The sequence below is a fragment of the Trichechus manatus genome, unplaced genomic scaffold, assembly GCF_000243295.1.
Source record: "Trichechus manatus latirostris isolate Lorelei unplaced genomic scaffold, TriManLat1.0 scaffold00131, whole genome shotgun sequence".
NCBI lineage: Eukaryota > Metazoa > Chordata > Mammalia > Sirenia > Trichechidae > Trichechus > Trichechus manatus.
In genome coordinates this window covers 7819533-7832092 of record NW_004444067.1, presented here as the reverse complement: position 1 = coordinate 7832092, position 12560 = coordinate 7819533, and the positions used below count along the sequence as shown (strand labels likewise).

Genomic DNA, 12560 nt, shown 5'->3' with positions numbered 1-12560 from the left:
TCATCTAAGACATCATCACCTCAAGGGGAAACTACACAAAAGATCCATAATCCTGTCCCTATAAAAGACTCCAGCCGATCTCCAGTGGGGGAGACGGGTGTTTTGGAGGAATCTATTCCCCTCCGTCTCCTATATATCGATATATAATAAACATCTTGCTGCTCACCTCACCCCGTCTCAGAATTGGCTATTGGCGGCAGGAGGCTCCAATCCGCGTTATTGCGGTAACAATTTTTGTTTTAACATGACTTATCTACATCTATGTTCAAAGAACTGGATTTACTTCGTCATTTTCACTTCTGATTCATTAACTTCTGTTTTTATGTGTTGAGACTACTCCTTTGCTTCCCATAAGTGTATTGTTTTCTCCCAATGTCGTTAACGCCTAATTCAGCTACTTACATTCTTTTTTGTTAAGATAACCGAAGACTCTATTTTCTTCTACCTTATCTAAATGTCTTACATCTACAGTCAGAGGTAAGACGCTGTGTTTCCTCTTGATTTTCATCGACCACCGCCACTTTTCAGATGCGCTGGGCGTTTGGCCACAGCAGACGCCACATTTGGATCCCAAACCTCGGTCTAAAAACCCACGAGAAGCGCCTTTGTTTACGGCGTGGCGCCGCGGTGCCCTCAGGGAAATGTAGTTCTAAGCCGAACGGGACTCTGGGAAGTGTAGTTCTAGGGCAAGCAACCAAAAGCCAAACCCACTGCATCGACTAGATTCCCTCATGGGGCTCCTATAGGACGGAGTAAAACTGCCCCGTAGGGTTTCCAACGCTGTAAAACTTTGCGGAAACAGACTGCCATCTCTTTCTCCCATAGAGCGGCTGGTGGGTTCAACTGCCGACCTTTCCGTTAGCAGCTAAGCACTTAAAGCACTGTGCCACCAGGACTGGCAGATGTAGTTCTGCGCGGACATTTAGCAGTTGGCCATCGGCCTGGGCGCTGCGGGGGCCGGAGGGGTGAGGAAGTGTGGAGCGGAGGCAGATCGCGACCGTAACGACTGACTCGGCCCTCGGTCAGAGGAAGACCCGCGGGGGCGGCTCTGCAGCGCATGAGCGGATTTCCGGCAGATTGGGGTGGGGGGGGAGCAGCATCTGGGGGGTCAGTGAGATCTGGGGCGTTGTTGGGGCCGGGGAGCGTTTTTTAGCGATTAGAAACGTGGAGGAGCTCTTGGGGGTGGCTGAGGGATTGGAGGCACCAAGGAGTGGGTGGTTCGGCTTTGGAGTGGGGAGCGATGTGGTGAGTCCCGGAAAGGGCGGGGACTGTGGATTTTATTGATTGGGACTTGACAGTTTGGCTCGGGTCCTATAGGGGTCAGTGACTGGGGTAGGCGGACCAGTGGTTGGGGTGCTAGATGAGGTGAGTAATTGGGAGCCTGTACGGTGAATGATGGGGGGGGGGGGAGGCGTGCTGGGAGGGGTATGGAATAGGTTTTGTTTTAAATGATTGGAGTTAGTGAGGAATGATTGGGGACCTGTTAGGGCCAGTGTTTGGGGTCTATGGGTCTGTAATCAGGGTGTTTGCAGACGGTGATTCGGCAGCTTTAGCGGTAAGGGATGGAGGTATGCTCATTGTTAATGCTTTCAGGGTACCTGAGGCGGGTGAATGATTGGGGACCTGTGGGCCTGAGTTGGTGGTCTAAAGGTGTCAGTGATTTGAAGGTGTGAAGATTTGGACTTGGAGTGCCTTGTGATTGGAGCATATGAAAAAGAAAAAACCCGTTGCCGTCGAGTCGATTCAGACTCATGGCGACCCTATAGGACAGAGTAGAACTAACCCATAGGGTTTCCAGGGAGCTCCTGGTGTATTTGAACTGCCGACCTTTTTGTTAGCAGCCAAGCTCTTAACCACTATGCCACCAGGGTTTCTGGAACATATGTGGAGAGCAGAAATTGAGTGTCTGATAGGATCAGTGAAGGACACCTGGGATTTGCTTTTTGGAAGGGCCATGAGATTTAATGTTTGTGGGGTGAATGATTGTGGTTTTGTGCAGCTTTGGGATTGGTGGGGTCTGTGAAGTTTCAGAGAACAGGGAGGCTATCAATCTCATTATTGGAGGGGAGATTTTTTTTCTCACTGAATTATTTCTGTGCCTCAGGGATGAGTGATTTGGGGAGGCCCATGGCGGGTGGGGAGCCCTGGTGGCGCAGTGGTTAAGAGGTCAGCTGCTAACCAAAAGCTCAGCAGTTCGAATCCACCAGCTGCTCCTTGGAAACCCTAGGGGGCAGTTCTACTCTGTCCTACAGGGTCACTATGAGTCAGAATCAACTCTAAGGCAATGGGTTTGGTTGGTTTTATTGGGGGTGGGTAATGGAGGGGGGTGGGTGCTGTATGTATCAGTAGTTGTAGGCCAATGGGGGAAATGAGTATACGATGTCAGTTTATGCCAGTGACTGGGTCTAATGGGTGAATTGGGGACTATTAAGGATGAATAACTGGGGGACCCTCTGGGGCTCAGTGATTGAGGAAACCTGGGAATGAATCATTAGGAGAGTAAATGATCAGGAGACTATGTGGTGAATGATTTGGTAGCCTGTGAATGGAGGTCAGAGATTGGTGACATTTGGCAGTGGGTAACTGGGGTGGGGGCAGGCTACAGGAATGCCTGATTGGGGATACAGTAGATTTGGATAACTGGGGTGACATGTTGTGGGAACAATAAGGGTGCGTTATGAGGAGGCCTGTGGGATTATTACTTTTGAAGATCAGTAGTGGGAATTGTGGGTGTACGTGATAGGGTTATGTGAGAATAGTGATGGGGCCAAGTGGGTCTGAGTGATTGGGAATTGCAAGGCTTGTGGGCGGTTACGATTGGTGGGCGTAAGTAACCAAAGGGTCTTGCAAGTGGTTGATTAGGGGAGCTGTGGAATTGATTGGGGGGGCTTTAAGGGTAATGACTGGGAAGGCCTCAGGGGGCAATGACTGGGGACCAGGGGCATCTTGATATCAGATGTTGGCTGGTCTGTAGGAGTTAGTGAATGGACTGTGGAGGAAGTGATTGGGGGCCTTTGGGCATGAGTCATTGGAGGTGCCTCTTTGATTCATGTTTAGGGAGACCCTGTGGGAGCTGATGACTGGCGGACTTAGAGGTAATGAATGTGGGTATGGTGGGGCAGGGGGTGAGGGGCTAGGAGTCCTTTGAGGGTTAGTGATTGAGAACTGATGGGGTGGCCTATAAGGATATGATAACAGTCCTATGAGTGTATTTATTGGCCTGAAAATATGTTCATATATAGTGTAAATGCCAGTTCAAAATTTTAAAAAGACCATAAGATCACATTTTGTAATAATGTCAGCAGTTTCTCTCAGCCTATGAGATGTTCTCATTTCCTATTTGCCATGTTACATTCATACACCCACAGTCTCTTCCTTCCTCACTTACAGTCTCCCAGACCACCCACCCTTGCTACCAAAAAAATCAAGGAGAGATTCTTCAGACATTCCAGAATGAGGTGCTATGGAAGCTTATGTAAGACAAGAGCTCTGGAATTCATTGGTAGGCCTATTACAGACCATACAAGTTTATACTCCATGCACACACATGCAGTTCTGTATTTGGGTTTTGCCCCCTTTCTCTTAGTCCCACAGCATGCAAGGCAAGGCCAGAGGGCTCTAATCCTCCCTTCCAAGCACAGGAAGGGGCATCTGTGTCATATCAGGTTGACGAGTTGACAGGGCCTTCAGTGGCAAAGCAAAATTTCAACATATGCATTCAGGCTCCAGAAACACTTATCCTATTGTCCGCTTCTTATTATAAGAGTCTTTAGTAGGCACTTTTATTTCAGCATCTCCTTTAATACTTATATTCTACATGGTCCCTATTTCCATCATCATTTAAAAAAATAAACAACCAAGCCCAGAAGAGTGAGTGACTTGCTAAAAATCACATAGCTGGCAAATGAAAAAGCTCAGCTTGAACTTTGTTTTATTCCTTGTCTCATTTTTTTCTGCTTTGCCTGAAACATGTTTTACTGCCAAGTACCTAAGTATTCTGTACCATGGGGTCTCGTCTTGAGGAAATATTTGCAGAACTACTGAGTAAATCTCAGAGGTGATCATGGAATTAACAGAGTTTTGGTGTTTCCACAGAGCAATTGGGTTAAATGCTGCTTTTAGTGCTGTAGGTTCCTTCTGCCTACTCCAGTATTTTGGGTCCCTGTTAGCTCTGTTTAGAATCTATAGAAGACCTAGTCTGGGCTTTAAATGAAAGTGTTTCTATTTAAAAAAGGAGATTTAGGAGGATGCCTTAACTAAAGAGAACTTGCGACTGATTCAACAGATTCCAGCTCCCAGGAACTAACTGGCTCATTTGATGTAAAGAGGAGGAGATCCCAGGACCAAGGACTCATCCTTGGTGAAGAAAGTCCTGACCTTAGACCTCCAACCTGGGCATTAGCACAGAGTCCAGAAGACTCACAGCATAAAGAAGAGCCTAGAGTTGCTGGCCATTTCGCAAGAGCAGCAGAAAATGACCAAGTCCCAGGTGAGTTTTTTTTTAAACAACAAATAATTTTTTTATTGTGGTAAATACATAGGGAACAAAACATGAGTTGTTTCAATGACATGTACAGTTCAGTGACATCAAACAGGTTCATCATGATGTTCAACCCCAGGCTGAGATATGTTTTATTTATTCCTCACTTGGAGTTCCCTACAATTCACTCGTTTAAAGTGGATAATTTAATGTTTTTTAGTAAGTTTACAAGATTGTACAACTATCACCGCAATCTAATTTTACAGTATTTTCATCCCCCCAAAAACAAACCCTCTACTCATTAGCATGTACCCCCCCTTCCTTCCCCTACATTTTTACCCCCAACTCTAGGCAACCACTAATATACTTTCTGTCTCTATGGATTTGCCATTCTACATATTTCATATAAGTAAAATCAGGTGTGGTCTTTTGTGACTGGTTTCTTTCATATAGCATGATATTTTCAAGGTTCATCCATACTGGAGCATGTATCAGTACTTTATTCTTTTTTATTGTGGAATAATATTCCATTGTGTGGATATACTACATTTTATTTATCCATTCATTAGTTGCTGGACATTAGATTGTTTCCGTATTTTGGCTATTATGGGTAATACTACTATGAACATTTGTGTATATGTTTTCTATTCTCTTGGATATTTACCTAGGAGTGTAATTGCTGGGTCATACGGTACCTATATTTAACATTTTGAGGAACAGCCAAACTGCTAACGCTGCTGCACCATTTTACATTCCCCAACAATATGTGAAAGTTGCAATTTCTGCACATTCTTACCAACACTTGTTATTGCCTGTCTTTTTTATAACCATTCTAATGGGTATGAAGTGATATCTCATTGTGGTTTTGATTTACATTTCCCTCAAGGCCCTGGTGGCACAGTGGTTAAAGCGTTGGACTGCTAACCAAAAGGTCAGTGGCTCGAAACCACCAGCAGCTCTGTGGGAGAAAGATGTGGCAGTCTGCTTCCGTAGAGATTTACAGCCTTGGAAACCCTCAGAGGTCGCTATGAGTCGGAATTGACTTGACAGCAGTGGGTAATGACCAATGACGTTGAGCATCCTTTCATGTGCTCATGGGCCATTCATATATATTTGCAGAAATGTCTATTCAGATACTTTCCCCATTCTTTTTCTCTAAATTTTATTTATTTTGTTGTTATTAAAAATATACACAGCAAAACATACAATAATCAACAGTTTCTACGCATACAATTTAGTGACAGTAATTACATTCTTCAAGTTGTGCAACCATTCTCACCCTCCTTTTCTGAGTTGTTCCTCTGCCATTAACATAAACTCACTGCCCCCTAATACTGCTATCTAATCTTTGGAGTTGCTGTTGTCAATTTGATACTATATAGATAATTCTTAAAAGAGCATAATACTCAAGGCAGACCTTTTTTACTAGTTAAGCTAAACTATTGTTTGGTTTTAAGATGACTTCAGGGAATATTTTTGGTTTAAGGTTTAAAGATTATCTCAGGGGATACTTTCAGGGTTCATCCAGCCTCCATGGCTTCAGAATGCCTGGAGTCCATGAGAATTTGAAATTTGTTCTGCATTTTCTCCCTTTTGATCAGGATTCTTCTATGGAATCTTTGATCAAACTGTTCAGTAATGGTAGACGGGCACCATCCAGTTCTTTTGGGCTCAAGGCAAAGGAGGCAGTTGTTCATGGAGGCAATTAGCCACACATTCCATATCCTCCTCCTGTTCCTGACCCTGCTGCTTCCTCTGTTGCTCCAGGTGAATAGAGATCAATTGTCTTTGCTCATTTTTAACTGGGTTGTCTTTCTATTATTGAGTTGTAAGAGTTCATTATATATTTTGGATATAAGTCCTTATCAGATACATTATTTGAATATATGTTCTCCCATTCTGTGGATTATCTTTTCACTTTCTTGATGGTGTCCTTTAAAGCAGAAAAGTTTTTAATTTTTTTATTGTATTTTAGATGAGAAGTTTTTAATTTCGATAAAGTTCAATTTATTTTTTCTTTTGTTGATTCTGTTTTTGGTGTATCTAAGAAATCATTCCTTAATCCAAGGTCATGAAGATTTATAGCTTCTAAGAGTTTTATAGTTTTAGCTCTTACACTTAGGTCTATGAACTGCTTTAGTTTTTAAAATGGTGTGAAGTAGTAGTCCAATTTCATTCTTTCGCTTGTGGGTATCTATTGTCCCAGACAGTTTGCTGAAAACACAATTCTTTCCCCAGTAAATTGTCTTGGAACCTTTGTCAAAAATCAGTTGACAAAATGGTTGCACAACTTGAAGAATGTGATCAACGTCACTAAATTGTACATGTAGTAACTGTTGAATTGATGTATGTTTTGCTATCCACATACTCAACAAAATAAACAAAGTTTAAGGAAAAAATCAGTTGACATTAATTGTAAGGGTTTAGTTTTGGGCTCTAAATTCTATTCCATTGATCTGTATGTCTATCCTTTTGCCAGTACAACACTGTCTTCATTATTATAGCTTTACAGTAACTTTTACAATCTGGAAGTGTGAGTCCTCCAACTTTGTTTTCATTTTCAAGATTGTTTGGGTATTCTGGGTCCCTTGTATTTTCCTATGAATTTTAGAATCAGCTTGTCCATTTCTGAAAAAAAGCAAGCTGGGATTTTGATAGGGATTGCATTAAATCTGTATAATCAATTTGGGAAGTATTGCCATTTTAACAATATTAAGTTTTCGGCTCCATGGATGTGTAATGTCTTTCCATTTATTTAGATGTTCTCTAATTTTTCAGTGATTTTAAAGAAAGGCTATTAGAGTCCTTTCAACAGAAGTTAAAAACATAGATTAAAAACCAAGATTGGGGAGAAATATGTTCTTATAATACGAGATTAAGATATAGATTAAGTAGTATGGATTATAGTTTGTAAAAATTGTACAGGGATGCATAGGTATTAAAGTTGAGCTGCTTTTGTTTGTGATATTTCCATCAGCTTAAATACAAGGAAAAACAATTACATTCTTTTTATTGCTGATATATTAAAATGTGTTTTTAAGTTTCATCTATGTCCTTATATAGAGCTGTAATTCGTACATTTTCACTGCTGGATAATCCAGTGTCACTGTTTATCTATTTTCTGGTCAGTGAGCATTTGAACTGTTTCAAATTTGCTATTTTAAACAACGATGCTCTGAATAGGCTTATACTTGTCACCTAGTATATACACGTGGAAGAGGGTGTCTAAGTATGGGTTGGCAAACTTTCTCTGTAAAGAACCAGGTGGTACAAAAAAAGACCAGACTTACCAGTCTGACAGAGACTGGAGAAACCTTGAGAGTATGGCCCCAGGATACCCTTTTAACTCAGTACTGAAGTCACTCCGGGGGTTCACCTTCAGCTGAAGATTAGACAGGCCCATAAAACAAGATGAGACTAAATGGGCACACCAGCCCAGTGGCAAGGACGAGAAGGCAGAAGGGGACAGGAAAGCTGGTAATGGAGAACACATGGTTGAGAAGGGGAGATTGATGACATGTTGTAGGGGTGGCAACCGATGTCACAAAACAACAATATGTGTATTACTTGTTTAATGAGAAACTAATTTGCAATGTAAACCTTCATCTAAAGTACAATTAAAAAAAGAAAGAAAGAAAACCAGGTCCTGGCCATTCGTGCCCTAAAGGGGCAAGTGAAGGACCCAACAAACAAAACCAGATGATAAATGTTTAGGCTTTGCAAGCCGTAAGTTCTCTGTAACAACTACTCAACTCTGCTACTGCATCCCCAAAGTAGCCATAGACAGTATGTAACGAATGGACCTACCTGTGTTCCAATAAATTTAATTTACAAAAACAAGCACTGGGATGGGCTGGATTTGGCCCACAGGTCATAGTTTGCTGACTTCTGCTGTAAAGTATAAACACAGAGAATGGAATTACTGAGTCATGGGAATATGAATGTTCAAATTTACAAGATAATGCCAAATTGTTTTACAAAATCTTTGTACCAATGTACACTTTACCAGCTGTGTAGTATTTTCTATTCGTCTACATCCATATCAACTCTTGATATGATAAAGTTTTTAAGTCTGCTATTCTAGTGGGTGTAAATGGTAACTCAGTATAGTTGTAATTGTACCCCCTATGTGTTTCTGTCATAGCCCTGGATAAAGCTGGTTTGCGATGCAAGACTGAAAGCTCTTTTGAGGGCAAGATGTGTTTTATTCATCTTTGTACTAACAGCACCTAGAGTAGTACCCAGCACATTTGTTGTTCAATAAATGTATTCTATATCAATCTATGTTATTTAAACAACTTAAAGTACAATAACAGAACTGTTTTAAAAAATTTTGTCTCTCAAAGTATAATGCAATACTAGGTATACGATAGTCTATATAATGAAGCCTGATAAAAGTGGTCAGAATAAATGTATCAGTTAGGAATGCTTTCAGTTATGAGCAACAGAAGACCTATATAATGGTAGCTTTAATAAAAGGGCCATTCTCATTTTTCTCCTATAAAATGCCTGCAAGTAGGCAGGCTAGCGCTGCCACAGCTCTTCACTGTCGTCCTGAGGAATTAGGATATTGCTAATTTTTATCTCAGCCATACTTAATAGGTTACCTTTCTATCCACACATATTGCTGCATGGTTCAAGATGGCTACCGTAGATCCAAGTATGACATCAGTATTAAAAGCAGGAAGGACGGTGAAGGGGGGCAGAGGGCACTATTAGTGTCTATGTTTTATCAGAAAAGCAAAAGCTTCCCCCAAAAACTTCCACAGAGACTTCTTGTTACATGCCATTGACCAGAACAAATTGGCAGAACATAGTCATGGGGCTCAATCTAGATGTAAGGGAGACTGTAGAACCAATTTTCTGACAAAGGGTGATATAGTGCCATCCCGATTTGCTTAAACAATTACGATTCATTACCTGGGACTGGGCACATTTTCACTTCTCATATAGTTAGGATTCTGTTAGCAAGGAAGGAGGTGGGGTAGCGATTTTGAAGGCAACCAGTGGTGCCTGCTACAGCGTTTCTTCATTATCCAGTATGAGTTTCTTCAGATTTAATGTGAACATGTTCTTTCAGGAATCATTGTCATTTGAGGATGTTTCTTTGGACTTCACGTGGGAGGAGTGGCAGCTACTGGACTCTGCTCAGAAGAATTTGTACAGAAACGTGATGTTGGAGAACTTTAGCAGCCTTGTGTCATTGGGTAAGGACAGCTTCCTGTTGAATCAGACTCTGACCAGTCATTGTCTTTTCCTACTAATTTGCCAAAAACTGTACGGCCTTTGAAGTGTTGAATTTAAGACTTTAAGAATTCACAAATTCTCAGTCCTTGTTTTCAGGGTGTTTTTCACACTTGTATCCCAACTGAAAGACTGCAGCCTCTGAAGCTTAACTTTCATTATTCTTCAGAAGCCTAAAGCTCAGGCCACTGGGCTCAGGTCTGCTGTGGTTTCCGATGAACAGGGTTTCAAGTTACCAAACCATATCTGATCTTCAGCTTGGAGTGAAACAGCCATGGATAATAGATGGAGCTGTCTCTAGTCAGAGCTTTTCAGATGTGTGATTGATAACCTATCAGACGTGAGGCAATGGAATTTAAATACCAGTTTGATTGTGGACTCTGAATAGTGAAGCTTTAGTGAAGGGTTAGAATCTTTGAATTATTGTTTAGGGAACTCTTCTTGAAGTCACTAAACCTTTGAAGTGACTCAGGACTGCTGACACAAGCTTTTCAGATACAGAGACATGATAACATATATAATTTGCACTTATGAAGGCAATTTGGCCATTTTTGCTTTGATTTTAGAGTGAGATATGTCCCCTTATCTGTACTCAGGAGCAGAACCATGCCTTTCTCATGTTTGTTGTTGTTTGTTGCCGTCAAGTCAGTTCCAACTTATAGTGACCCTAAGTACAACAGAACAAAACACCGCCTGGTCCTGCACTATCCTCACAGTTGTTAGCTTGAGCCCATTGTTGCAGCCAGTGTATCAATCCATCTCGATGAAGGTCTTCCTCTTTTTCACTGACACTCCACTTTACCAAGCATGATATCCTTTCCAGTTATTAATGGATGTTTGCAGCTGTTTCTTCTCATTTTGAGTCGTGCTACGTCAGCAAGTGAATGTTCCAAAAGCTTGACTCCATCCTTGTCGTTAAGATAGACTGTACTTTGAGGAGGTAACTCTTCTCCAATTGTATTTTGAGTGCCTTCCAATCTAAGGGGCTCATCTTCCTGCACTATATCAGACAAGGTTACGCTGCTATTCATAAGGTTTTCACTAGCTATTTATTTCAGAAGGAGACCACCAGGTCCTTCTTCCTAGTCTGGCATAGTCTGGAAGCTCAGCTGAAACCTGTTCACCATGGGTGACCCTGCTGGCATTTGAATACTGGTGGCATAGCTTCCAGCATCACAGCAACACGAAAGACCCCACAGTATGACAAACTGACAGATGCGTGGGGTTTCTCATATCCAGGACCTTGCATATTCCTCTTCCCTCTACACCTGCTGATAGGTTTCTTTTCTTATGCACTCAAGGATTCATTTTCTTTCCTCTCACTTTTCTAACGCATCCCGTTTTCTTCCCTTCCATTTTTAAATGCCTCCTATTACTATTATATACCCACATAATTTTTTCTATTCTTTCTTTGATTCCTTTTATGAGAGTCCACTCCTTCTATAACCTCCTGTAACCAAAGTGATAACTTTGAAGTCATCATTCCCTAACTGCTAGTGCAACGTTTTGTTGCCTTTGATAGTGTTGGTTGTACAGACATGAAACCTTACCTTTGCCTAGTACAGATTATCCTATCTTGGCCTCTAACAGCCTGTTCAGTCCAAGCTGTGTTGTTGTTGTTGTTTTGCCCTAATCGATTATCAGTTTCCTACTCCAGTTCATATGAGAGCGCTTTATTTAATTTTAATTCCCAAATTGTCATGCATGATTATTTCCACAGTTATAGTTCATAAGAGGGCAGTGGTGGTTCAGTGGTAGAATCCTTGCCTTCCATTTGGAGACCTGAATTCGATTCCTAGCCAATGCATCTCATACACAACCACCACCCATCTGTCAGGAAAGGCTTATGTGTTGCCATTGAAAACCCTATAGATCACAATAGTACAATTCGCAACCGATCATGAGGATGGTGCAGGATCAGGCAGTGTTTCATTCTGTCATGCAGAGGGTCGCCATGAGTCGGGGCTGACTCTACGGCAGCTGACAACAACAACACAGTTTATAAACACAGTTTTTGAAGGAGTCACAAGATGTGCTTATTCTTCTTTCTAGAATACTGGAACATTGATGATTATGTAGCTTGGCACCAGGAACTCCAAGACAAGCTTAAAAGACTGGAAAAGGATCATGGAAGTAATGCAAGTGGAAAGCTATTTCAGTCAGGCATGAACTTTGTACCTTTAAAGCGAAGACCCAATATGTACATGTCAAAGGAAAAATGTTTGAAATATCCATTGGATTTATTTACTCAGAGTGGAAACTATGGAAGGAAGAAGGCTGCTAAGTTCAATGGATATGAGAAGTCATTTCTCTATACCAAACATGAAAAAACTCATGCTGGATTGAAGTATTATGAATGTAATGAATGTGGAAAAGTCATCAGCAAGAAGTCACAGCTCATTGTACATCAGAGAACTCATACAGGAGAGAAACCCTTTAAATGCAATCAGTGTTGCAAAGCCTTTTCCCAGAAGTCACACCTTGTTACACATCAGACAGTTCACACAGGAGAAAAACTTTTTGGATGTAGTGAATGTGGGAAAGCCTTCTCTCGAAAGTCACATCTCATTACACATCAGAGAACTCATACCGGAGAGAAACCCTATGAATGCAATGACTGTAGCAAAGTCTTCTCTCAGATATCACAGCTCATTATCCATCAGCGAAGTCATACAGGAGAGAAGCCCTATGGATGTAGTGAATGTGGAAAAGCCTTCAGAGAGAAGGCAAGTCTCAATAAACATCAGAGGATTCATTCAGGAGAGAAACCATATGGATGCAGTGAATGTGGCAAAGCCTTCAGAGAGAAGTCAAGTCTCAATGATCATCAGAGGAT

General features: G+C 41.5%; 1 protein-coding gene across 1 annotated transcript in view; it reads left to right on the top strand.

The window, feature by feature from the left end:
- Nucleotides 1-818: 818 nt before the first annotated feature.
- The window catches only part of LOC101359396 (zinc finger protein 84-like), a 12178-nt gene continuing 436 nt past the window's right edge, over nt 819-12560 (top strand). The window contains exons 1-4 of the mRNA XM_023739307.1: nt 819-833; nt 4286-4489; nt 9561-9687; nt 11777-12560. Coding sequence (XP_023595075.1) covers nt 4475-4489; nt 9561-9687; nt 11777-12560 — 926 coding nt within the window. The 5' untranslated portion in view covers nt 819-833; nt 4286-4474. The remainder of the gene's footprint in view (nt 834-4285; nt 4490-9560; nt 9688-11776) is intronic.